Source organism: Rhamphochromis sp. 'chilingali', assembly GCF_963969265.1.
Source record: "Rhamphochromis sp. 'chilingali' genome assembly, chromosome: 22".
In the NCBI taxonomy this organism is placed as follows: Eukaryota; Metazoa; Chordata; class Actinopteri; order Cichliformes; family Cichlidae; genus Rhamphochromis; species Rhamphochromis sp. 'chilingali'.
In genome coordinates this window covers 28,749,844-28,776,477 of record NC_137950.1, presented here as the reverse complement: position 1 = coordinate 28,776,477, position 26,634 = coordinate 28,749,844, and the positions used below count along the sequence as shown (strand labels likewise).

The 26,634-nt window shown below is 39.6% G+C and overlaps 2 protein-coding genes across 4 annotated transcripts; both read left to right on the top strand.

Moving 5' to 3' along the window:
• The first annotated feature begins 749 nt into the window (after nucleotides 1–749).
• Nucleotides 750–9,962, top strand: LOC308390724 (uncharacterized protein). Of its 2 annotated transcripts, XM_080872988.1 has the most exons (5): nucleotides 954–1,093; nucleotides 1,712–1,892; nucleotides 2,627–2,713; nucleotides 5,532–5,671; nucleotides 6,108–9,962. In XM_080872988.1, the coding sequence occupies exons 3-5, from the start codon at nucleotides 2,658–2,660 to the stop codon at nucleotides 7,556–7,558; spliced, it is 1,647 nt and encodes a 548-aa protein (XP_080729114.1). In that variant the 5' UTR covers nucleotides 954–1,093; nucleotides 1,712–1,892; nucleotides 2,627–2,657; the 3' UTR covers nucleotides 7,559–9,962. The 2 variants fall into 2 exon arrangements, with proteins under 2 accessions (XP_080729113.1, XP_080729114.1); XM_080872987.1 differs by lacking the exon at nucleotides 1,712–1,892 and having other exon boundaries at nucleotides 750–1,093; nucleotides 6,108–9,960.
• Nucleotides 9,963–14,137: 4,175 nt separating this feature from the next.
• LOC308391074 (uncharacterized protein) lies at nucleotides 14,138–25,643 on the top strand. 2 transcript variants are annotated; one of them, XM_080873515.1, is made up of 5 exons: nucleotides 14,138–14,373; nucleotides 15,394–15,536; nucleotides 16,477–17,898; nucleotides 19,538–20,230; nucleotides 25,454–25,643. In XM_080873515.1, the coding sequence occupies exons 2-5, from the start codon at nucleotides 15,428–15,430 to the stop codon at nucleotides 25,492–25,494; spliced, it is 2,265 nt and encodes a 754-aa protein (XP_080729641.1). In that variant the 5' UTR covers nucleotides 14,138–14,373; nucleotides 15,394–15,427; the 3' UTR covers nucleotides 25,495–25,643. The 2 variants fall into 2 exon arrangements, with proteins under 2 accessions (XP_080729641.1, XP_080729640.1); XM_080873514.1 differs by lacking the exon at nucleotides 25,454–25,643 and adding an exon at nucleotides 21,261–23,610.
• The last annotated feature ends 991 nt before the right edge of the window (nucleotides 25,644–26,634 follow it).

Here is a 26,634-nt window from a genome sequence, read left to right as displayed (position 1 = left end):
TATGCATCTTAAATGTGTTCTTGTATTTTTTTGTGCGCTGTGCACATTTCACACAGTGCGTTATACTGTATATAAAAGACAAATAACCACATGTGTTATATAACCATATGTGTTTATTGTATGTTAATAACTGTATTTGCGTTTTTATTGTTCTTAATATGGACGTTAAAATGCTTTGTCCCTGTGTAATGTCTTGTTGTTGTTTTTTACATTAAAAAAACTTTTAAAAAACTGTAAGTGCGAATAACCTTTAATCACGCACAATGTTAAACCACAATTAGAACACATGTGCTGTGTGTGTGCTTAAGTAGTTCCATGTCATACTACTCGATATATTGAAACGACATAATGTATTCTGTATCCACTACATACAAATACATAAAATATTATTCTACAAATGTGTTGTACAGTAAATGGTAAATGGCCTGCTTTTGTATAGCGCTTTACTTAGTCGCTAAGGACCCCAAAGCTCTTAACACTACATTCAGTCACACACTGGTGATGGCAGCTACATTGTAGCCACAGCCACCCTGGGGCGCACTGACGAGGCGAGGCTGCCGGACACTGGCGCCACCGGGCCCCCTGAACTGTACTTGACCCATGAAAACATTCCTCTCACCATCGTCTTTTTGATGTGCATCCTCATGCATCCCACTGAGGAAACCGTTTCGCCAGCAGACACTAGGTAGGAACCTTCTGCTGGTTCTCCGGTGTTGCTAGGGGGAACAAAATACAGATCGGGTTGATCATCAAAGAAAGGTCGGCTCTGTGTTCGTGTGGACCCTCCTGATGGAGGGGTTGTGTTGTCCCTGTAGAACCGCCGCTGGAGCTGGATAATCGCTTTGTTTGGAAAGCCGAAGCCTGGAAAACAAACTGAGGATGAAGAATCATTTTTAAGAGGAAGAAAAGCGATGGAGCTGCAGACCTCACCGTCAGAGCAGCGAAAATACAAAGACGCAAAACTAATCCTGGAAAGGACGCCTCAGGGAAGCACCAGGGTAGATCTCGGGCTTGCTTACTCCAGGTGGGCTGCACTGAAGAGGGACAGATGCTTCCAGACTGACGCTGAACTGGCCGCCTTTCTGCTGGACTGGTAATTTAAACTACCTGTGTGATTAAAAATAGGGTGTAGGCATCAAAATAAGATCAACAACAGGATCAAATTAACCGAATAATGTAAAATTAATATCTGCGCGCATTGGTTGGGATTGATTTAATCATCAGTTTATTCAAATTATTTAAATGCTTAAATACTGCACGGAAATGATGAAGCAAAAGTGTCAGTGTCAGCTAGTCCTTTAACACCTGTGCTGCTACATGATTGGACTGATATTTATGTCCCAAACACACATGAATGTGACTGGTTTGCTTGCTGGTTAGAGATGGATAGAAAGGAGCCTGCAGAGGCGCACGCACACACACACACACACACACACACACACACACACACACACACACACACACACACACACACACACACAGACACAGTCACAGTCGCTCACTCAGCCCATCAGTCAAGCTGACCTGCATCCTGCAGCACAGACTGCAGGAGAGCGAAGCATCTGCCCGTATGTTCACATGTAACGCTGGGCCTAAATCTCGGTAGTATGTATGAAAATTTCACACAAATCAATGTGTCATTTCTACTTTATTACCTGAACAACAACCACATCTACGAGTATGCTTTGCTTGCCTGCTCCCTTTTTCTCAGACGGCTGCTCGAGCAGATGGATCCGCATGTTTGATTTACAGCAGATGGCCTCCACGACTCAACCCTCGCCAAGGATTGCTCTCTCCTCCCAGTCTCGAACCTGGAGATTTGCATGTGTTCGCCACAATACTGCTGAGCTGCTCTACACTGTGGATCCTACTGTTCAGAATTATAATTAAAAGTAAATAGATAAAAAGATATTAAATTATATGTAAAACAAACAAAAGAAAAGTACTAACAGTTACATTTTGTTAGAAAATGAGACATATGTGCAGTGATTTATTGAAACATGTGCAAGCATATATAGAAATGCAGGATATGAGGCAGAAACAGTTTACAAGTGAATATTTGGTGTGAGCACCTTTATTCTACAACACAGACTCAGTGTTTCCTTATTTATTAATATAGAAGCAAGGTGTTTCATTTTTTTAATAGTACCAGCTGTCTGCTGCTGCTACACGGAGAATGACCTCCAACTCTGACCGAACTTCTTGAAATAGAAAAGGGTCAGATAAACAAACTGCTGTTTGCAGGGTCGTGCTTGTTATCAGGAGCACTCTTTTCATTTGCCGATGGCCTGAGGGTCATTGTGGCCTGCAGTGATCAGACTATGTGCTGTGGGTGAGGGGCTCAGCGTTGGCACGATGCTGGGTTTGAATTCACCGGCCAGCCGGAGCCTTTCTCTCTAGTCTCTTCCTTTGCTTCTCCCCACAGTCCACAGACATGCATGTTAGGTTAACCTCTGATTTTAAATTATGCTCAGGTGTGAATGTAGCCTTGCAACCTGGCAGTCTCTCTAGCACGTATCCCGATTTTCACCCTATTATGGCTGGGTTAGGTCACAGCTGGTATTTCCGTGTTATGCAGATGAGTCGTGTAGCTCTTGAAACTCTTAATTTGCTTTTGTTTTTGCAGTTACGAGAGCAGAGTCACAACATCAAGTTCCATGAATGGAAAACCTCCATCAGTCTCTCAATGTGAGGATTCTAGAGGGACAGAAAGGTGAGTCATCGCTCTGAAATAGCTCCTGTCATGTCACACGTGTGTGAAAGCACAACCGTGGGCGATGTGCTTCATTCATAAACTGTGCATATGAATGTCTCACGCACAAATCTCTGGGTCATTAACATGTTTTGGTTTTTTGTGTACCTACAAATGATGCAGGGCTGAGTTTCTCAAACTAAGATTAATAGCAATCATGTTCATTTAGTTGTCTTTACAAGTTTTTAAACAATGTAAACAAGAAAGCTGGGAACAGGATGAATTAAACAAATGACTGAGGTCAACCATTCAAAGGAACAGACGGTGCAAGAGAGGTGAAGAAGACAGGGCAGGCAGGGTGGATTGGGTGGAGACGAGTGTCGGGGTGATTTGTGACAGATGGCAGTGAGATCTGATGGTTTGGAGACGGTGTGTCCTTCAAGCCGGGTAGAAAGAGATTGAAGTGTGCATCATTTTATTGGAGCCTTCTGTCCAGGCCACTAAAATCATCACAGGAGTTAGAAGTGAAACGATCAATAGGGGAGTTACCATTAACAGGTGGGGCTGATAGGATTTGACCTGCAGGGCTACTCAGGTCGCTTCATTTCAGGGTTAGCAGGGAAGACACCTGGACGATTTTGAGGTAGTTAATACTGGACGAGTCCTCTCACCCACATCAGCTGAACTCTGCAATATCTACTGGGTAAGACTCAAAGGATCAGAGATTAGGACTTTTTATTCACAGAACCAAAATCAACTTCCTGTATAAAGGTTTTGTGGGCCTGCGAGGCCGAGCTGATGTTGAGTCCATCAGAGTGACAGTGCAGAGTTAGAGAGGCGAGGCTGAGATGGTTTGGAGAGGTGAAGAGGAGGGAGAGTGGATATTTTGCACAAAGGATGTAAAAGATGGAGCTGCCAGACAAGAAGGAAAAGAGGAAGACCTCAGAGAAGATTTGTGGATGCAGTGAAGGAGCAACATGTAGTGGGTTAGTGAAACAGAAAAAGGATGCTGGCACAGGATGGGATGGAGGCAGATGATGCACTGTGGTGAACCCTAAAGGGAGCAGACAAATTAAGAAGAAGAAATCAAATATAATGAACTCCGAAGTCTGCTCTTTGTCACATATTCTGAGAGGCAACCCTGTCTCTACCAGAGGAAGAGAGATAAATGGGTTAGCAAAGTATGTCAAGCTTAAAGTCAGAGGATCCACAAAGGTTGCTGTCTCTTTATGTGGCTGGATCACCACGGCAACCTGGTCTGAACGTGTAACTTTCCCTTCAGCAGGTTCAGAGTTTGAGTGTAAAACCATCACGTTTTATTTATAATGTGCTCTAAGTGTAATATACAGTTAGGTTTTAGACAGTGGCACTTTTTAAAATATATATATTGGGGGCTTTTCAGCCTTGATTGCAGTCGGACAGTGGAGAGAGAAAATGGGAAAGTTGGGAGAATGACCGGGGAAGACGCACAGTTAATGGTCTCAGGGTAGATTGGAGATACATCGTCCTCAAAAACCTCACTTTCTTGTGGGTCCCCCAGGGGTCCATTCTTGGCCCAGTCCTTCTTTCAATTTACATGCTCCCTATGGGTTCATTTAAAAAAAAAAAAACATGACATCTCTTTCCATTGTTATGCAGACGACTCACAGGTTTACCAGCCACTGAAACATGAATTTGTGAGTCCTCTGAAGGTTTCACTAGATTGTTTGGAGGACGTTAAGGCTTTAAACTTTCTTAACTTGAATGAACAGAAAACAGAGGTGATTGTGTTTGGTCCCTGTGACCACTACTACACTGGCCCTTTAGAAATTTATTTAAAAAAGAGGAGTGATTTTTGTCTGTAATCTAACGTTTGATAAACAGATTAATGCTGTAATCAAGACGAGTTTCTTTCATCTCCAGCTACTTGCAAAAGTGACGCCATTCCTCTGTTTCAGAGACTTTGAGAGAGATGTCGATGCCTTCATTTCATCTCGCCTCGACTTTTGTAGTAGTCTTTAATCAGTTAGCCGTCTGCAGCTGGTCCAAAACACTGCAGCACAGTTAATAACTGGCACACACAAGCGAGGCCACATATCTCCCATACTAGCATCCTTACACTGGTTGCCAGTTAGATTTCGATTGGATTTTAAGATTTTATTATTTGTTTTTTAAGGCGTTGCACAGGTTAGCACCCTCATACCTTTCTGATCTCTGCGGATCAAATGTTCCTAGCTGTCCCGAGGTCCAGTTTAAAGCACAGAGGAGACCGGGCCTTTGCTGTGACTGCCCCCTTCACATCAGGACCTCCCCAACCTCAGACACTTTCAAAACCCGTCTGAAAACCCACTTTTATTCCTTGGCTTTTACATCAGAATGAGTTTGTACTACTTTTATTTGTCTTATTTACTCAAACGTTCTCATTTTATCCTCCTTTTTCTTGTTTTTATTTCTTTTGATTATCTTAAATGTACGGCACCTTAGTCAACAGTTGTTGTTTTAAATGTGCTACTGTATATAAATACATTTGGCTTTGACTTTGACTTTGATGCAGAGGCTCGAATCTAGTCAGTCTTAGGTCAAGTGAAAGAGAAACTCTTTTTCACTGTTTGACTTAAAATCCGCTCTCTTGGTGTGCAGAAGTACTTATGGACCTAACTGTGGATCTTAAGCTCAGACATATTTAGTCTCTCACAAATAAATCCAGTCAATTGGACATGTGACCCCATTGTACAGAGTTGTGGTACACACTTGTATACTGCATATATATTTTGCACCAGTGATGAGTTAGTTACATTCATGCCTAAGGTTTGCCAATTGTAAGAAATACTAATATTAATGATTGATATTCATGTTTCAGGCAGCTGTATTCAAAAGTACAAAGCGGAGTGTCTGAAATAGAAAATCTTCGCCCTGATGAGCCCAGAGATGACATTTTTGTGTCTCCCACACTGGTCAAATCAGAAGAATCAGCGCAGATACACACCAGGAAAAGTCTGGGTAAAAGACGCACACATTTGTTTGCCTTCATTTTAGACTATAAGCATAGAAAAAATGTACATTTTTGGTAAAACAGTAAAATGTTACAAAACTGCATGAAATTGTAATTAAATTAATCTGTAACTGCATTATCTTTACCCCAGTTTTTCCAGTCGTGATAGTAGATGTGGTCTGGTATACTGACAAAGAAGCAGTCTTTTTACATTCTAGACTGTGGCGAGTAAATGCAGTCCTCCAGCCACAGAGACACCTTAGATACACCTCAGACATTAATAGAGAAAGACGTGTCAGAGTTCATAGTCATTATTGTCTAAATAGCGTAAAGGCAGACAAATGCTTGTCCATGAAATGTTTGCTCCTTAAAATATTATTAAACTCCAGAGAATCTCTGCTAATGTTTTAAATATTAAATGTATGCATGTTTTTGTTGTTTTAGTTTTCCCTTCAGAGGACGAGCAGGTCGAGCAGGACCAGAAGGACTCAGTCCTGCTCCACATTAAGGAGGAACAGGAGGAACTCTTGACCAGTCAGGATGGAGAGCAGCTTAACGGTCTACAGGAGGCTGATAACGCCACACTTCCATTCTCTCATGTTGTTGTGAAGAGTGAAGATGAAGAAGAGAAACCTCCGTGCACACAGCTTCTTCATAGCCAAACCGAAGACAACGCAGAGGCAGAGAGGCGTCAAATCAGCTGCTCAACAAAAATCAAAACAGAAACTGACAGAGAGGACAGTGCAGGAGCAGAGCCAGCTGGGAACCCGGAGTCAAATAACCTGTTACAGCAAAACACCGATGCAAAGACTTTTACCTCTGGTGAAACTGAAGTCAGTATTGGTGCTGATGATGAGGATGATGACACAGATGATTGGCAGGAGCCTTTGTCGGATTCTGGATCTGAAACTGAAGAAAGTGACAGTGACTGTAAGAAGGGCAGGGCCAAAGCCTTCATCTGCTCTGAGTGTGGTAAACGGTTTCAGTACAAGTGGTCTCTTCAGAGACACGTGACACGCCATTCAGGAAAAGCCTCTTTGGGCAGCTTCACCAATAAGAAATGTTTTCCAGTGAAGCAAACTGCAGATTTACAGATCAAAGTCCACACAGGAGAGAAACCATTTGGCTGCAGTCTTTGTGAACAAAGGTTTAGAGATCAGTATAATCTTAAAAGGCACATGAGAATCCACACAGGAGAGAAACCGTTTGGCTGTGGCATTTGTGGTAAAAGATTTAATGGCGAGGGAAATCTGAAAATACACAAAAGAGTTCACACAGGAGAAAAACCATTTGGATGTGGTGTTTGTGGTAGAAAATTTAAGCAGAAGTCACATTTTAAGAAACACATCATGGTTCACACTGAAGAAAGACCTTTTAGTTGTGATGTGTGTGGGAAAGGATTTAAATGGAGGATCCACATGAAGACTCACAGGAGAATCCACACAGATCAGAAACTGTTTGGTTGTGACGTTTGTGGTCGAAGATATAACTGTGAAAGAAATCTTAAGATACACATGAGAGGCCACTCAGACGAAAGACCGTTCGGTTGTGACATTTGTGGTAGGAGGTTTAACTGCAACAGAAATCTTAAGATACACAAGAAGGTCCACACGGGGGAGAGACCATTCGCCTGCGGTGTTTGTGGTAAGAGGTTTTCACAGGTAGGGGCTCGGAACAGGCACAGGAGCGTCCACACTGAAGAGAAACCATTTGCTTGTGATTTGTGTGGACAGAAATTTAACCGAGAGGGTAATCTTGAAAGGCACAAGAGGGTTCATACGGGAGAGAAACCATTTGGCTGTGACATTTGTGGACAAAAATTTACCCGCGAGGGAAGCCTAAAGAGACATATGAGGAACAAGGCAATAAACCATTTGCATGCAGTGAAAGATTAACTGTGATCTCATGACAAAATTTCTAGAAGCCTCGCAGTTTTGAACAAAGTGAAACAATTCCTTGATAAAGATGCACTTCGTACTCTGTACTGTACCCTGGTTCTTCCATATCTTACATATTGTGTGGAAGTGTGGGGAAATACATATAAAAATACAACTAATCCATTAGTCACAGTACAGAAACGAGCACTGCGTATTATTCACAAGGCTGGTTATCTAGATCATACTCACAAATTCTTTCTTCAGGCAAAGTTACTTAAATTCCAGGATCTGGTTAATTACAATACATCCATAATTTTGTATAAAGCTTTTACTAAACTTTTACCGGCAAATTTACAAACTAGATTTGAAATTCGAGAAAAGGTTTATAATGTGAGAGGCTTTGGAGAATTCAAATTACCCAGAACTCGAACAACCCGTAAAGGCTTTTGTGTGTCTGTATGTGGTGTGAAAATCTGGAACAGTCTGAGTTTACAATTGAAACAATGCAAAAATATTCATAGATTTAAATTTCTCTACAAACAGTTGGTCTGGTCACAGTATACTCAATGATGGGTTTTAGTGTGCTCTGTAATGTCTGTCCTCTTACCATTGCTGGTATGGATTCCAAAATAAAAAAAAATAAATAAAGTGTGCGTATGTATGTACATATATGTACTTGTGTGTGTAGATATATATGTATGTATATGTATGTGTGTTTGTTACTTGTAGTTATTACTGCCTGTTACCTGTGGTAATGCAATTTATAATTTATATATTCTGTATTCAGTTATGAAGGCTCTAATTGTTGGTTGCGAGCTGCCGCTTAGATGCTTGTATGTGCCCGGAGCTGTTGATGGGTCTGTATGCAATGATGGGCGTAGCTGCGGGAAGTTTATTGTTTTTTTTGTTGATGAGTGAGTATAGGGGTGGGATTTAATAAGTTTTCTTCGTCCCACTCCTTTTTCAGGCAATTTTTGTTTTTTGTTTTGTGTATTTTATGTTCAATATAGGTATTTGTTGTGCCTGAAAATGAATAAATGAATGAATGAATGAATGAATGAATGACTTAATGTTACATTACTAATACACTGCTCAAAAAAACTTAAGGAACAAGGATCAATATTTATACTCATATGAACTATGTAGTGTGTGAGGAATGAAAGAGTGCCTGAAAATCAAAGTGACATAATTTTGCTGCAGCAACTCAAAATGATGCTCAGTCGTTTGTACGTTCCGCACGTGCTTTTATACATGCCAGAGGTCTGTGCGTCCCTCCAGGGATACGCCTCCCCAGACCACCGCTGAACCAGTCATGCTGGACGATGTTACAGGCAGCATAGCGTTCTCCACAGCTTCTCCAGACCCTTTCACATCAGTCACATGTCCTCATGATGAACCTGCTCTCATCTGTGAAAATCACAGGGTGTCAGCTGGGTCTTTGTTTGATCAGACATTCACACCTGCTGTGACCTGCTGGAGGTCATTTTGTATCTCTGGCAGTGCTCATCCTGTTTCTCCTTGCACAAAGGTGCAGATCTTATTTCTGTCCCTGTCCAGCTCTCTGTACTGGTAGACACGTATTAATGTGCCATCTTGGAGGAGTTGGAGTACCTGTGCAACTTTTGTAGGATCTAGGTTTTGCCTCATGCTACCAGTAGTGTAAGGGTATTTGTTCACTGTGGTGCGATTTTATTCACCAATTTTTCCCAGTTCTGAATGTCACACCCCTCTGCAGCAGCAGTAATCAGTAACTGTTTGCCCCTAACAAGGTGTGACTAAAGACATGCCTGAGGTTGGCTGTTGGGCTCTCCTGGCTGTCATTTTTTACCAGAGAGTCATTTAAAATAAAACCAAAGTTTGTACAAACTCTGGTGTCAGTCTGTTGTGAGCTTGTTTAAAGGCTCTGAGTGGTCATACATCAGCATCATGTTGTTATTGTGGATGCATTTTGAATAATGACCTGAGTGTTTTGTACTGTGACCTTTAGTGTTGTGGAGACGTTAGTTCACTTTTGGTGGACCATGTGGTACTGGTATGTAATGTGTGGTATTAATGCTGTTTAAGTGATCTTTGTGGACAAAGGCATAGCTAAGGCTGGCTAGACCCCATCATGCTCTCATTTTAGTCATTAAAAATAAAACCTGGTTGTCGATGGTCTTTATTTATGTGAAGGAAAACATAAAGTATAATGAAGTAAATTGTAAATATGGTTCCACATTTTTATACTCTTGCAGTCTGCACTGTCCTCTTTTGTATCCTGCGTTCGGGAAGGTGACCTCTTTAAATGTCTCTCTTCATATCATAATGAATTTTAATTTTTTTTATAATTTATTAACACCTGGATTTTTGGATGTTCTAATCTGTCTGCACATTCACAACGCGTCGTATATATCTGTGTTTTTGTCAGGAATCGAGTTCAGCTTCATTTTAACTGAATCAGACTGAAAACCAAAAAGGGCGGGTGATGTGACCTCAGGATTAGTCAGTGAACTAGCAACAACACTGCTAAAGACACAAACAGAAATAACTTATTGCTCAGTGTTGTGGAAAAATAAACTGAGAGTTGAAACCAAACTGTCTTTCTGAGATTTATTGATGAAATCTTTGGAAAAGGATAAACACAGCACGAACGCGTTTCATGACAGCTCCTTTGTACTTGCAGTCTTTCCATGTTTACTTGATAAGAAAGCCTCAAAACGTGTATCATGACCTTGAACACAGCTGACTGCAAGTTTCGTTTCATCATTGTATGAACCGGTTAAATAAGATTAAATGCAAAGTTCCCATTACATTTCCATCTTTTTGGATGGAATCACTTCACTCTTTTAGTAATTTTTTTTTTTTAAAGTAAGGTAAGAAACAGTAACATTTAATATTAAAACTTTGAGAAACGATGCTTACATGAGTGAAATAGCCTTACCCATTTTGTAGGGCATAGGTGTTCTAATGGATACTAGAAGCAGATTGATCCAAATATCAGTAGTATCAAAACCATTGGTACTGATATCAGATCAATAGTAGCAATGTAGGATACTTTATTTCCATCCTTCAGGTATTTATTTGGGCCAATGTTCGAACCTCGCTTCGGGAGGAGAAAAAAAGCAACAGAGCACAAATACTGCCAAGGAAGTACAACAAGTTCAGTTTTTATTAAAGAGAGGTAGCCTATCAAACACATCGGTGCTGTCACACAAACACTCTGAGATTAGTTATTCTAGAAATAAGGAAACTAAAACTGACAAACCTTCCTTGTTCTTGTGTCTGGAGCTGGTGTAGCCTGTTGGAGACCATCAGTTATTTCATCTTGTAGTAAACTTTGTCATCTAAAGGAAAGAATAAAAGCTACAGCTTTGGCCTGGATATAGAATAATAAATTATATACAAAATTGCTTCTAACATATTTGATCATTAGCTCAAATTAAATCTGAATGACCCAGTTAAGTTCAGGGAATTAGTTAAATACACTGTGTCCCTCTGTGACCATCTCAGCAACGGCACAATACGTAGTCAATGTCACCATCAGCCCTCGATGGAAGAGCTGATCCAGAAACGATGACTGCAATGGTTTGGCCACATCTGCCGCATGAGCAACCATCGCATGCCACTCCGCCCTCTGCTGCAGCAGCGCTCCGCCCACTGGAGAATCAAGCACGATGCGCCCAAGAAGATTTGGATCAAGCAAACTGAAGATGATCTTAAACAACGACGTCTAACCCTCATCCAAGCAAAGGTCAAGGCCACAGATCACAAGGCCTGGAAGTGCATCGTTGACCAAGATGGAAACCCTGCGTTACCCACAGCAACGTATTGGCTTCGTGGACGACCTCACTCGCTGATCACCAGAAGAAGAAGAAGTAAAACACATTGCAGGGCATTTTATTTTCTTATAATCCGAAAGTAGAGAAAGGTATAATCCTTTATGAGAAGTGAATTGAAATACACCCACATTCAAATATCATAAACGTTCACATGCACATCTGTAAGTCTATACTTAAATATTTTACTCATTGTAAACTACATTTTGTTCTATAAAGATAACAAGATGGTAATTTGTGACAGAATCGTGAAGGCTCAAATACTATTGATCTTTCTTATAAAACCCTGTCATCTCTGTTTGGGAAATATGTCAAACCACAGTAATTCATGCAGTTACAGATTTCTACATACGCTGATCGCTGGCTGCTTCAGTCTACGGAAGCACTTTTCATTTCTGAATACTCCTTCTGGTTGTTCATGTGTAATAAAATCAAAAACCTTTCTATTTCTCTTTCTTTCTGCCTGCTCCACTTCCCTCACACATATACACAAACTCAAGGTCACAGCTGCACAGATGCACACACACACACACACACACACACACACACACACACACACGCACGCACGCGCGCGCGCACGCACACACACACACACACACACACACACACACACACACACACACACACACACACACACACACACAGTCTGGATTGAAAGATTTAAACATTGCAATTATTTAATTGCAATGATTCTATTCTTATTTAAGTTTATTGATTCTTGATTAGATTTCTGATTTGATTAAAGCAGGAAAAACTATCAGCAAAAGCACACACATAAAAATCACTCTGTGCTCTATTACACCCATAAAGGCTGAATTTTAGGCCTTTTACTTCTGGTTGGAGCTGAGCTGAGGGAGCTCCATCTTCTTGACAGGGATTAATTACTTCTTCTTGTAAGGCTGGCATAGCAACCATTATTCCTGACACTATGCGCTAAACTCAGCTGTAAACCTGTCAAATTGACAGTAATGAAGATGGATGATAAGGTCTGGGAAAAATCCCCAGAAAAGAGCAACTCGAGGGTTAAGATTAGGGTAGAGTAGGCAAGTGTCTGTCTGCTGCTTGTATTCAAGGCTCTACAGCCCGGGGTTGCTTAACTTTGTGGCTCTGCTCACTAAACTCAACAAACTACTCAAAAGATCTTTTTGAAAAGTTTGATTTTTGATTGGAGCTAAAAGACGGAATCTACAAGTGATGGATCAGATGGAGTTTATTATTCTGGCTCCAGATTTGCAACCCTGACATCAGGTTGGTGGAGAGATTGGAATGTAAGAAACTGACTCTGTGGACAGGTGTGCTTTATACATATAACACGTTGAGATCAGGAGTATCTGAAATTCATACATTAGTTATAATGTATGTGGCACATGGGCACACAGCCAATCTGTGAAAAGTTCATTTCTTTTTATTGTTTTCTCGATAAAGGTAAACAACTTATAGTGCAAGCTTTTAGACAATATTGAATCTGATGAAGATCTGTGTAACTTGCAGATGTCCAGCAGATATTGCAAATGAAAGAAGAAAGACGAGTAGCCCTGGAGTCTGGACCGACAGGACCCTCTCCAAAAGAGAGATTTTGACCATTAACTGATGAACCATTTTTATTTATTTATTTTTATCTCTAAAGGTTGTCTTAAAAAATGTGTTTGCTTTTGTAGTCGAAAAAGTTAATGTTAGAAATGTTGACACTGTGATTAATGGTGACACAATATCTAATACAAAAACCACTCAGAGAGCGCAAACCTCTGCAGCTCCCTCCTGTGCAGTGTTTGCGTTTAAGGGAGTAGCATTGTATTTTGTATATATTTATTTTGTTTTCTTTGTTCTTTTTAAATGTAATTTCTAAACTTTGTAGTGAAATAAAAGAAGGGACATCTCAGGCCCTCCATGGTATGGAGGCCTATCTTCCCTGCCAGTGCAAAAACAGGTGTACACACGGGAGCTCACACACACAAACTACACCCTTTTTGGCTCCTACCTCAAAGCACACTGTGCGCTGTTGATCCTACGTGCAGCACAATAATGTTTAATATTTAGTATTTACTGTTATATTCCCATAGATCATCGTCATGTTGTTTATTATATTGCTCTCTCTATTTTTTTTTTTTTGCTTGTTTTCTCTTTTTTCTTTCTCAACAGGTGATCCAGGTGATTGATATATGTATTTTTTGTCTGTTTATTTTTGTTTTTTGCCCTTTATCACCGTTCCTCTTCCCCGCTGTTTTTCTTTCTCCCTTTTCTTTCCCCCAGTCATGTCTGTCCCGTGTGTAGCAAGTGAAAATAAAATACAATAAACAATAAAAGCAAAGGTGAATCAAATAGACCAATACGGCAAGGCCGGGATAGTCCATTTGGTAAAGTAAATCCGTTGGGCATCTTTCTTTGCCTTTAGACAATAATTCTGATGGCAAAAGAACAAAGCAGGACATGAAATTATGTGATAACAGATGTTTTTCTCCAGAAACAAATGCTTTTAAACCTAAAAAGAATCACTGAATTTCATTTATTAATGTCAGATAGGCTCTTTATACATCCTAAATAAGAAAGATTTTAGTTTACATATTTATTAGGATGGAATTCTTGAACTGGGTCAAAACTGATCCACACCAAACTGTGAAAATATGAAATATGAACAACGTGTAAGACTTAAAGTTATCAATAATTAATGTCGCTTCAGGAATGCTGGAGTTATAAAGTACACGATCACTGCAGCAGGAATCTAAAAAAGGCGTGTGTAGGAACTTTCGGTTTGTTGTACTGTATTGCGAGGGGGAACAAAACAAAGGACGGACGGAGCCACAGAAAAGTGTCGGTCCTTTCGAAGTGTTTTTATTTTTCCACGTTTTACCAACTGCATGCAATACTTCATATTTAACCCACAGAAAAACGACAACTGTGGACATTAAAGGAGCGAAAATAGGAAGAAGCGTCAAACGCAGGAACCAGTGCGGCTCTCCCACAGCTGCACCACAGCTGTTCCCACAGTGACGCGGAAGTTACCTGTTTGCTGCTCAGCAGGTATTTCTACAGTCTGCTATGAGCATAATTAGCGACGAGAGAGAAAATATACAAATATTTGCGCTGAAAATGAAGGAAAAAGACCCGCCGAGGTGTCACTGCTCTGCCCACGGCTATTACTGCAAATAAACCCCACCCAAAATCTCCGTAGCTCAAATCAGCCAAACATGACAGCCAAACGAACAATTACCAGTCCTGTTGCACAAGTGTTTTCAATATCTATTCATATTTCTAATTAATAAATCAAAACAGTCAGGACGGTCGAGAACTCATCTGCAAAGTCTCTCAATATTGTTGGCGAGACAAAATTTCTGGGAATTTCACAGCCAACATTAAAACTCATTTATGCAAATACAGTGCACAAGCCTAAATATGAATGCAACAAAAGTATCTGCATATAAGTACAAAGTAATTGACTAACTTTACTGTTATACTAGATTCGTGTTGGATAATGTGGCAAAGTACATGTACAATATTATAAATTTATTATACACTGTTTGTCAAAGAAATATTGAATATATTCAGCTGTTGATGACAGGGGTGGCAGGGAGGGTGTATTATATAAGGTGCTCTGAAAAAAAAAATCTAAATATTTTAACTGATCATAATTATTAACAGCAAGAAAAAAACATGCTTCCGTCATGCATATAGCTTTCTAACTTTCCAGCTGCCACTCACACACACACACACACACACACACACACACACACACACACACACACACACACACACACACACACACACACACACGATACCACCTCAGGTCCCAGCACATCTTTTACAGGGGAGACATAATCAGCTGTTGGAGCTCAGGTGTGTATCAGCCTCCCCTGACACGGCACCATGAACCAACTGCTCCAGCCGTATGCTGCACCTGAGCCACAAACCACACCCCGCCACAGGATGTTTTACACACAGAGAGCTGACACAGTGTTTTTTATGCAAGTGATCAGTCAGTTATATCTGCACAGATATACAGTTGATATTAAAATACTGATGTCTGTTTAATTACACTTTCAGACATTTGTACCTGAAAACTGTCAGTGGAATAGAGATGCCTCAAAGAAAGAGCCATCAACTGGGTGACCTCCAAGGGCTGCTGTCCCCGATATCTGCACCAACCACATCAGACACGGCACCAACACAAGTTAGGACAGGTCTCGGTAAGACAGATATTTTTTTTCTTTTCTTTTAACACACTACTCTGATATGTAATTCAAATTTATGTCCTTTCTGGATATCATTTAGGTTTTTTCCAGCACTGGGCACAATGGAATTTGGGAACCTGTTAAAAATGTGTTAATGTCTTCTCTTTTTTTCTTTTCTCCTCAGTTTTGTACATATCAATAAAGTTTAGTTGCCAAAACATGAAAGAAAAAATATTTCTCTTTGTGTACTGGACCATGTGTGACTGCAGTCATGGCTCAAATGCTGAGCTAATTAAGTCTTGAAGGATACTTGGGGGAAGGTGAAAGACACCTCCAGTACAGCGAGGTGATGAATTCATCACAGCATGTAGCTCTCTCCCGATCACAGCTTGTCCTTTGTTGATGAAGAAATTATAAAACAGGATTCAGGACATCCCTACAGCTGCAACAAGTTACAATTTTTTCTCACTGGAAAAAAAATGAAAAATATTAGTCAAAGATTTAAAAGAATTCTTGTCATACAAAGTGAATAAATTAAAGAGCTCCATGAAGAAATATCTAATAAATAAATAATGCAAATGTTTTTATATGAGGGGGTGGAGTATTTCAGTACCTGTCCTTCTGTTGTCTTCTTCCCTTCAGCCTTTTTTAAATATATTAAAATATTGTTCAGAAATATTGTCAGGCAGGATGATACACCTGTTTTAATGTGAGGTCATAGCTGGATTCATGGACTGGCAATGCGTTCTGTGGTATTAGTGTGTTATAGGATTACTTTTTGGGTAATGAAATCTGAATGGAGATGGAAACATTTTAGTGATTTTTGATTATTAAATTATTATAAATTCTTTCTAAACGGGTGACAACTTTCAATCATATTTAAGCTGCTGGATAAAAGTGTGAATGTAGTCACATCTATCCATAATATAAATGTGTGTTTCAATGTTGCCTGCAGATGTCCAGCAGATGTTGTTACTTAAAGAAGAGAGCTCAAGTCATGATCAGCAGGATTTGGTCCTCCTCCACATAAAGGAGGAAGAAGAGGAACTCTTGACCAGCCAGGAGGGAGAGCAGTTTCGTGGTCTACAGAAAGCTGATATCACCAGTTTCCCCATCACTGCTGTTTGTGTAAAGAATGAAGATGATGAAGAGAAACCTCACCTCCTACACTTTCATCAAACACCAGCTGAAGACAACAGGGAAGCCGAGCCTTCAACCAGCAGCTCAGTCAAACAGATTAAAGCAGAAGGTGATGGAAAGGACTACAAAGAGCCAGAACCAGCCACAAACCTGAATCCAAATAATAATTTACAACCCAATATTAATGTAAAACGTTCAGACTTGTATGAAGCTGATGATTGGCAGGAACCCCTGACAGAACCTGAACCTGAAAGTGAAGATAGTGAAGAGTCAGGTACAAATAGTGATGCCAAAAAGCCCTTTATCTGTTTTGAGTGTGGTAAGCAGTTTCTCCATGACTGGTCACTTCAGAGACACATCAGACTGAAGTCAGGGAAAAGAGCTTCAAACTGCGATGTCGGTGACAAAAGCTCTGGAGTGAACCAAAATGCAGATTCACAGGGGACAGTTCAAACAGAAGAGAAACCATTTGGCTGTGATGTTTGTGGACAAAGGTTTCAGCTGAATGTGAATCTTAAGGTGCACATGAAAGTCCACACTGGAGAGAAACCATTTAGTTGCAATATCTGTGAAAGAAAGTTTAGACATCAGTGTAACCTTAAGACACATGTGAGAATTCACACCGGAGAGAAACCATTTGGCTGTCGCCTTTGTGATAAAAAGTTTACACAGAGTGTACATTTAAAGACGCACATGAGAAGCCACACGGGAGAGAAGCTATTTTTTTGTGACGTCTGTAGTAAAAGCTTTTCACGACTGAGGATTCTGAAATCGCACAAGAGAGTCCACACAGGAGAGAAACCATTCGACTGTGATGTTTGTCATAAAAGATTTTCACATCTAGGTGATCTAAAGAGACACAAACGCATCCACACGGGAGAGAAACCTTTCAGCTGTAGTGTTTGTGGCAAAAGATTTGCACAGAGGATGCATTTCAAGACACACATGAGAATCCACACAGGAGAGAGACCTTTCGGTTGTGATGTTTGTGGCAAGAGCTTTAACTGTAAGAGAAATCTGAAGACACACATCAGAGTCCACACGAGAGAAAAGCCATTTGGTTGTAATGTTTGTAATAAAAGATTTTCACAGCCAGGAATTTTAAAGAGACACATGAACATCCACACAGAAGTTAGGAAATTTGTACCCGGTAAATCAAGAGGAGTCTATTTGAGGTTGCTCAAATCTAAACCAGCCACATCAGAAATGGAGCAGCTAGCCATCAGAAACAGACAAGGTAAGGGATTAACTTTCCTCATACTCTTGGTTAAATACCATTTAAATAACAATTTCTCCCAGTGCTGTTTCTTTAATGTATGACAGCACTTTCTTCAGGAAGGCTCGGTAATTTTTCCAGTGTCAGTGCCATTTAAGGTTTGGGACTTAGACCTAATTGAATCACAAATCCAAAGGGAATGGATTCATAAGTCAGATTAATGTGGATGTCAATGGAAGCACCAGTGAGACACAGTTTAGAAAAAGGCCAGCAGTGAAAATAATATTAACGATGTGCCTGTGAGTCTGTGTGGACCCAGAAACATGTTTTCATAGGAGGAAATGACGTTTCAGTGTTAAGAAACCTTTTGCCAAATTTTAAATATGAGCAAACCCTAATGACAACAACGGCAGCACTTACTCTACAGTAAAATTTACACAGTAAAATTTGCTATGTCTGCCAAACTGATTTCATATTTTAAAATGCACAATAAAACAGAACAGCAGATTTACATTTTTACCTGTAGTCTGAGATGCCTTCGTAGCCTATGTATGTATGTATATTTGTATGATTACAAACACAAACGCATAGTATGCATGTAGCCACACCTGTAAAAGCGCAGAAATATCCATTTTTATATCCATCTAATAATGCAAAGCACCACCCAAAGCACAGCTACATTTAATACATTCATAAAGTGCTTCCCATCTGTGGCCAGGTTATAATCCCCAGTTAACCTAACCTGCATGGGTTCAGATTTTTTATCCTTCTTTTTCATTTTATTTTGTATCTTGTTCTGAACGCAGCCTTCTGATACTACCAGGTGCAGGTGATGTCCTTAAAACAATTTTAAAAAAGATAGTGGTATTTTCATTTCCAATTTGTATGTTTGCAGATGGCATTGTGATCATTGTGAGAGTAGCTACCAGGCGGAAGAGAGCATGGAGTGGTGGTCTTATGCTCTGAAGAGCAATATAATGAAAGGAATGTGTGAATAAGAAGGAGACATGGAAAAGTGAACCTGCAATGAGCACAGGTATTAAAGATAGATGAGTTTAAATACCTGGGGTCAGCCACCCAAAGGTGAAGACGAGAGTGCAGGCAGGGTGGAGTGGTTGAAGGCAAGTGTCAGGGGTGATTTGTGATGGAAGTATCATTTGGAGATGGTGGGACTGACAAAAAGGTGGTAGACAGTGGAGGGATAGTGGATAAGCTGGACAAAGGATGCTGAAGATGGAGCTGCCAGGCAGGTGCAAAAGAGGAAGACCACAGGGGAGGTGAAGGAGGATGTGCAGAGGGGGTGATGTGACAGAGAAGGATGCTGGGATAGGGTGAGGTGATCTTCTATGCACCCCTAAAGGGAGCAGCTGGAAGAAGAAAAAAGAAAAGAAAATTGTAATAAAATATTTATTTACAAATGCATTTGATGCTATGTGATCCAAAGTTTGTTATAATTTGTAATCCAACAATGATTACTAGCTAATTAAAAGACAACTGGTGGAACCAGGGTAAAAGACTTCGTCCAGTTTTGTTGTTAAAATCCACAAAACAGATCAGCAACAATTTGTTGTTCATTTTATTTCATATATTAAAGCTGCTGAGGATATGTATACTTACACCAGGTCTCCATAATGTGCATTTGTTTGAATGTGTCCTGCAGCTATCCAGGTTGATGAAGGTGTTTCCTCAAACCCCAGTCTGGAGCAGAAGGACCCAGACCTCCTTCACGTGAAGGAGAAACAAGCTAAACTCATCACCAGTCAAGAAGGAGAGCAGCTTAATGGTTTGAAGGAGGCCAGCCTCTCACAGCTTCATCAAAGACTGACCAAGGACCACTGCGAGGCAGATGTTCCATTCTTTAGCTGCTCTGAGTGTGATAAACAATACCTCTACAAGCGATCTCTTCAGAGGCACAAGAAAAGTCATTCAGCAGAAAACTCTGCCAGCTGTTTGGTTAATAAGAAAGTTTCCAGACTGGAGGAAAATGTAGTTGACACAAGCAAGAAAATATTTGGATGTGATATTTGCGAACAGCGATTTCATCAAAAATCCCATCTTAAGACTCACATGAGAATTCACACAGGAGAGAAACCCTTTAGTTGTAATATTTGTGGAAACATATTTAGACATCAGTACAGTCTCGACAGACACATAAGAGTCCACACAGGAGAGAAACCCTTTGCTTGTGATGTTTGCAGTAAAGGTTTTTCACATCTGTGGGATCTGAAAAGACACAAAAGTGTTCACACAAAGAGCCTTCCACCCGAGGAACCCAAAGATCTTGATAAGGTGGCCCCTATTTCACCATCAGCTATATCAGAATTAGTGCAGACACAAGTCAAGAAGGATGTAGGTAAGTGAGATATTTGTGTTTGCTGGAGATTAAAGAAATGTAAAGTATTTCCACAAAACTGTGTAAAAACTGCTTTGTCTATTCTTGCTGTTACATTACTGGCAAAGATTACAAAGGATTACTAACTTTTGCAAGATTAATTTTTGGATTCCTGCTTCCTGTTGTTATGATAAAATTACCTCCTACTATAAGTCGGAGAACATCTTACCAAACTACCAGTTTAAAAGTGTTAATAAGATCTGTTAAAAACATTTGCAAACTGTGCTGAAAATTAGGCTTAAAAAAACCCTTTTTTGTATGGAAGTTAAACCTTCTCCTCCCAAAGAGTCATTGGGTGTCTCGCTCTCTTATCTTGTCTATTATTATTTGAAATATTAGAATCTTTAAAAAGTTCTTAAATTATACAGGTGTGTGTAAACAAGTGAATAGCACTTTACACTTAGTAATATTTATACCCTTTATTTATCTGCTTTGTTGTATTGCCAGAATACAGATAATTTCTTCTAAACAATTATGGAAAGATGGGAAGTCTGAGCTTCTCTGCTCAGACTGCTGCCCCTGTGTTCCAAACCAGCAGTGGAAAATGAATGGATAGATATTATACAATATTATATTAGAAAAGAAAAAATAGACATACCAATTATGGTTAACCCAGATGATGACCAATATAAAACTATTAAGATGGAATTAATGAAATTGATTTAAAAGAGCCTAGGGCTCATAAGATCAGAAAAATATTTATTAGGGGTATTTTAAAATGTTCAAACGCATGGTGTCATGTATCGCACACACATTGATAAATATATATTCATATTCCATCCCTGCATCCATTTTCTTCCAGTTATCCTTATTTTCCTCAAATATAAAGCTATTGCTTTTGTTATGTGACCCAGTGGTTCAACTTCTATTGTCAAATGTACTCTTAACTGGCTAACTAATAACTGACCTGACTTTAACCAGCAAGTTAGAGTACATTTAATAATAGATCTTGAACTGAGGATGGTTCAAGATGGTTCACTGTTCCCTGCAGATGTCCAGCAGATGTTGCCAGTTAAAGAAGGGCTTCCTTGGACTCCAAGTTTCGACCAGCAGGACCCAGACCCACTCCACATAAAAGAGGAAGAGGTGGGACAGAAGCGTAACAGTCTGGATGAGGCTGATATCATCAAGTTTCCATTCACTGGTGAAGATGATGAGTTTGCGCAGCTTCATCAAAGCACAGGACAAACAGAGTCTCCAACCAGCTTCTCAGCTAAGGAGATTAAAGCAGAAAGTGATGAAGAGGATGGGGGAGGACCAGAACCAGCCTCCTACTTAGAACCAAATGTTAATTTACAAGCAAATGCTACTGGAAAAGCTTTAGACTTTCACCAGACAGAAGTTGATGTTAAATGTCATGTGCCTCTTTTAAATTTTGAATCTAAAACTGAAGATGGTGAAAAGGGTTGGAAGGAGAATGGACCATGTCAATCAGAGGTAAATAGTGATGTGGGATGTAAGGCCGCTGAAAAATCCTTTAGCTGCTCTGAGTGTGATGAGCAGTTTTTCTGCAATCAGTCTCTTCAGCAGCACAGACAATGTCAATCGAGAAAAGGGAATTCCAGCTGTTTGGTCGATAAGAAATGCCTTAAAGTGAAGCAAAATGCAGAAGAGAAACTGTTTTGTTGTGATATTTGTGGACAAACATTCAACAAAAATGCAAATCTTAAGGTCCACATTAGCGTCCACACAGGAGAGAAACCATTTAGTTGTAACATCTGTGAAAAAACATTTGGGTATAATTGTAGTCTTAAGACACACATGAGAGTCCACACAGGAGAAAAACCATTTGGTTGTAGTTTGTGTGATAAAAAATTCTCACAGAGGATACATTTAAAGACGCACATGAGTGTCCACACTGGCACAAGACCGTTTGTTTGTGATGTTTGTAGCAAAGGATTTTCACAGCTCAGGATTCTGAAGTCACATATGAGCATCCACACAGGAGAAAAGCCATTTTACTGTGAAGTTTGTCCTAAAAGATTTTCAAAAACAGGGGATCTAAGGAGACACATGATTGTTCACACTGTGGAGAAACAATTAAAATCTGCTGATTGTGACAAACAATTCACACAGAGGATACATTTCAAGATGCACATGAGCGTCCACACAGGAGAGAGACCATTTTGTTGTGATACTTGTGGTAAAAGGTTTAATTGTAACAGAAATCTTAAACTACACAAGACCTTTCACACGGGAGAAAAACCATTTGTTTGTGAAATTTGTGGTAAAAGACTTAAGTGTGACAGAAGCCTTAAGATACACATGAGCGTTCACACAGGAGAGAAACCATTTGGTTGTGCTCTTTGTAGTAAAAGTTTTTCTCAGTCAGGTATTTTGAAGAGGCACATCAGAATCCACACAGCAGTGACACCGTTCAGTTGTGACATCTGTGGTAAAAGATTTAACTGTAAGGGGATTCTTAAGTTGCACAAGCGTGTTCATTCATAAGAAAGGCCATTTGTGATGTTTTTGGCAAAAGATTAAAGTCTAACAGCAATCTTAAGAACCACTTAAGAATTCACACAGGAAAGAGACCATTTGGTTGTGACATTTGTGTTATCAGATTTAATGAAGAGGGAAGTCTGAAGAGACACATGAGATGCCGTCATGTAATTGTGGGGAAAGATTTATGAAATTTCATAGTTCCGGTTTCAAAAGAAAATATGTAGATGATCTAAGCTGTGCAATTTTGGCTTTAGTTAAACTAGGAACTCGTCAGTTAAATAAAGTCTGCAGTAAGAGTATGGAGATGTTGCTTTCATGGTGTTAATCTGCTAGAAAGTCTACGCATCAGGTGGAGTGGCATGAAAAGTAACAGAGTCAAAGCAGGGAGGAATTCATTGTGGATCACTCACAGCATTTTGTTCCAGGAGACTGGGCTCTTTGTGAAACCAAAAAAACAGCATTTTTTAACTTAATTAATGTATCACTTTCTTTTAAAAGTCTATTTCAAATCTAGGTTTGGATATGTTTTGATAACAAAATCATTTGGTTAGTTTTAGGCAACAAAACCAGGCCAGGTCAGGGTTAAAAATCGACCCATTCACATAATTCTCTGGTAGAAAACTGTAGGAAGCTGTCACTCATATGCATTCTGACCGCATGGCTCCAGTGATTGTATGGATTGGAACAAATTAGTCTACAGATGCTTAATTTGTTATGTCATCCAAAGGTTTGCTTCTTGGTGATGCTGCATGGTCACTCAGTAAACTGTTCTGGAACATAATCTAACAACCAAGACTGTCTGACCAGCACAGTTTTAATAAGTTTAACAGCCTCTGATGGAATAAAGAAAATATCTTGGTCTATAAACTCTGTTTTGTTACTAGAAACATTCACCCATGCACCATTTTACACAACAGTGGCATTTCCTGCTAATGGCAACATCATCTTTGTGAATTTTAAAATAATATTAAAGTGGAACAGTGGATAGACCTGTTGCCTCACAGGAAAAAGTTTCTGGGTTCAAATCTAGGAAAAAGATGGAAACTTTTTGTTCTACCTGGGCCTGCAGGACCTCTGTCCGAATGCTCCCCACCATGGTCCTACAGCAGGGGTGGGGAACTCCAGGCCTCAGGGACCAATGTCGTGCAGGTTTTAGATGTGTCCTTTATCCAACACAGCTGATTTAAACAGCTAAATGACCTCTTCAACATGTCTTGAAGTTCTGCTCAGGCCTGGTAATGAACTAATCATTTGATTCAGGTGTGTTGACCCAAGGTGATTGTGGTGGAATTAAGGCACGGGGGGACCACAGATCTGTGTTTTGAGCCATCTTTATTTAACATTTGTCACACCACCACAACAACCACCAAGCCCTGAGTCCCCGTGTTTTAACACGGTGGGTGTGATTGCGGGTGCCGTGCAGGTGCGTCCGCACGGCACCGCAGAACACGCCACACCACATACCCCCATCGCCCGATTGAGGCGATGTCTTATTCTATGTGATGGATGCAAAGTAGAGCCAGAATTGCTCAATTAGTGAAAGAAAACATGAATCTTGGCACAAGTGTTATTTTAAGTAGACTGAGCCATGGAGCCACCAGGTTCCTTAGCAACAGTTGCTAGGAAACTTAATTATCGTCACAACCTGATGCATCCTATCTGCTCTATTAAAGGTGGTGCTAGGTTACAGAACATCAAACCTTTATGCAGACATGTATTAAAGGAAAACTCGTCAAAAATAAAAACAGATGTTTGCTTTCCTGCTAAAGAAAAAACAATGAATTCATTTATATCACCATCTCCTTTATTAAAACATGTTTATCTTCAAATTAATATTAGAAACCATTTATACACGAGTTCATAATTGTTTTCATAATGTAACAAATTGAAGTTGTCTATTAGCCAAGTTGCCCTAGCAACCAGATTCGTGAAATTGCATAATGTGCAGTGCTGCCGCCTTCCTGATTTCTTACTTTTTTCCATATTTGTTACACTTAGATGTTTCAGATTATTAAGCAACTTTTAATACTAGACCTAGATAACAATTGTAAATACAAAATGCATTTTTTTTTAAATTATGATTTTATTTATTAAGGAAAAAAGCTATCCAAACCTGACCCTATGTGAAAAGGTAATTGGCTCCTTAACCTGATAACTGATTGTGCCACCACTGGCAGCAACGGTGCAGGGTTTTCCATCATGACCTGTTTAAGATCACACCAGAGCGTATGTGATTTAAGTCCAGACTTTATCTAGAATTTCGGGTTCCTTTTGGTCAGCGGTGGTTTTCTCCTTGGAGCTGCCCCATGAATGCCATTTTGCCCAGTCTCTTTCTTTTTCTTGAATCATTAACTGAGGGCAGTAATGAGTAGTAGTTAGGGTCTGGGGATCAGCAGTGAAAAAAAAACTATTCTATTCTATTATAATCTATTTTATTTTATTCTTTAAACAATCAGGAAGATGGCAAATACTTTGACACAGCACTGTATAGTGAAACCTGCACACTTAAGTTGTCCTCTTGTCAATAACAGGTACCATAGTGAAAGAAAATTTGAAACCAATATTTAACAGTATAAATGGGTAACACATTTGCAAAAGCAAATCACTGCTTTGGTTAGGATTGTCTACACAGTACAGTTTTGTAGCCTGCATCAGTTGAACGTAGTATATATCATGATTTACTGTACACTTTTGAGGCTTTATTTAAATATTTTTTTGGCTAATTTACAATCACAGATGTTCCTGATGTGCATGTGTTTGGGAGAAAGCTGGAGTAGCTGAAGGAGACTCCAGGGACAGGAAGAACGTGTAAACTTCTGCTAGGATCTCAACAGGAATCTTGTTGCTGTGAGGCAACACTGCCAGTCCACCTCTGAGCCATCCCATTAACAACTGTTACTTGCTATCAAGATGATAAAGTACACAGGTCACCTACTCAACCCTGTGGTTCGAACCAGTACACTGAAATCAAAAGAATTCATTTGATTAATACAATTTGAATTCATGCATCCCATGTCCTGTTTGCAAAGAAAAACATACTGCTTAGTAATCGTTACTATGCAATAACCAGAAACTCCTGAAATTGTCTATGATGATGATACGGTGAATGCGTGGTTACATATTTTTTGCAGTTGGTTTGACTAAAGTTGAGACTGGAGTGAGATAAACTTGTTTGTGTATGTTTTTTCTTTCTTTTGTGGGTTTCTTTTCAGGAGGTGACACAAACATAGTCTGTTATATCGTATTGTCCAAAGCTTTATTCAGCATTTTTTCTGTTTCTTTTTTACTATGTGCACAATGATGCTTTGCTTGTCCCTTTGAGTAACATTGTTGGTTATCAACAAAATAAAATACAAAAGAAAAAGGAATACAGTATTGGAAAGTAACCAAGTAAATTTAATTAAGTATTATATTTAAGTTCACTTTTTATGTTTTCTTTTTTGGCCGTTTCCTTTAGGATCTTTAGGGTTTCCATGGTCGATCATCTACCTGTCGCACCAACTCTCTGCATGTCCTCCTTCACCACATCCATGAATCTTATTTGAGGTCTTCCTCTTTTCCTCCTGCCTGGCAGCTCCATCTTTAACATCCTTTCTTTACTATCCCTCCTCTGTGCATGCTCAAACCATCTCAGACTCACCTCTCTATTTTTGTCTCAGTCGGGTTTTTATGTGCTTGATGTTATGTATTTCCATGTTAAAATACTGCACCTAACATTTAGTACAAACGTTTAGTTGCTAGTTTAGATTTAAAAGATATGAATGAACAAATTTAAATAGTACCATATTTTTTTATATGTGAAACTATCCAGCAGTATCTAAAATAATCCAGTGCATCACCAAATACAGTAGGAGTGTGGGCTTTAATGAGTCATCGTGACTTGGCAGATTAATATGATTCTAATACTGACTATTTTT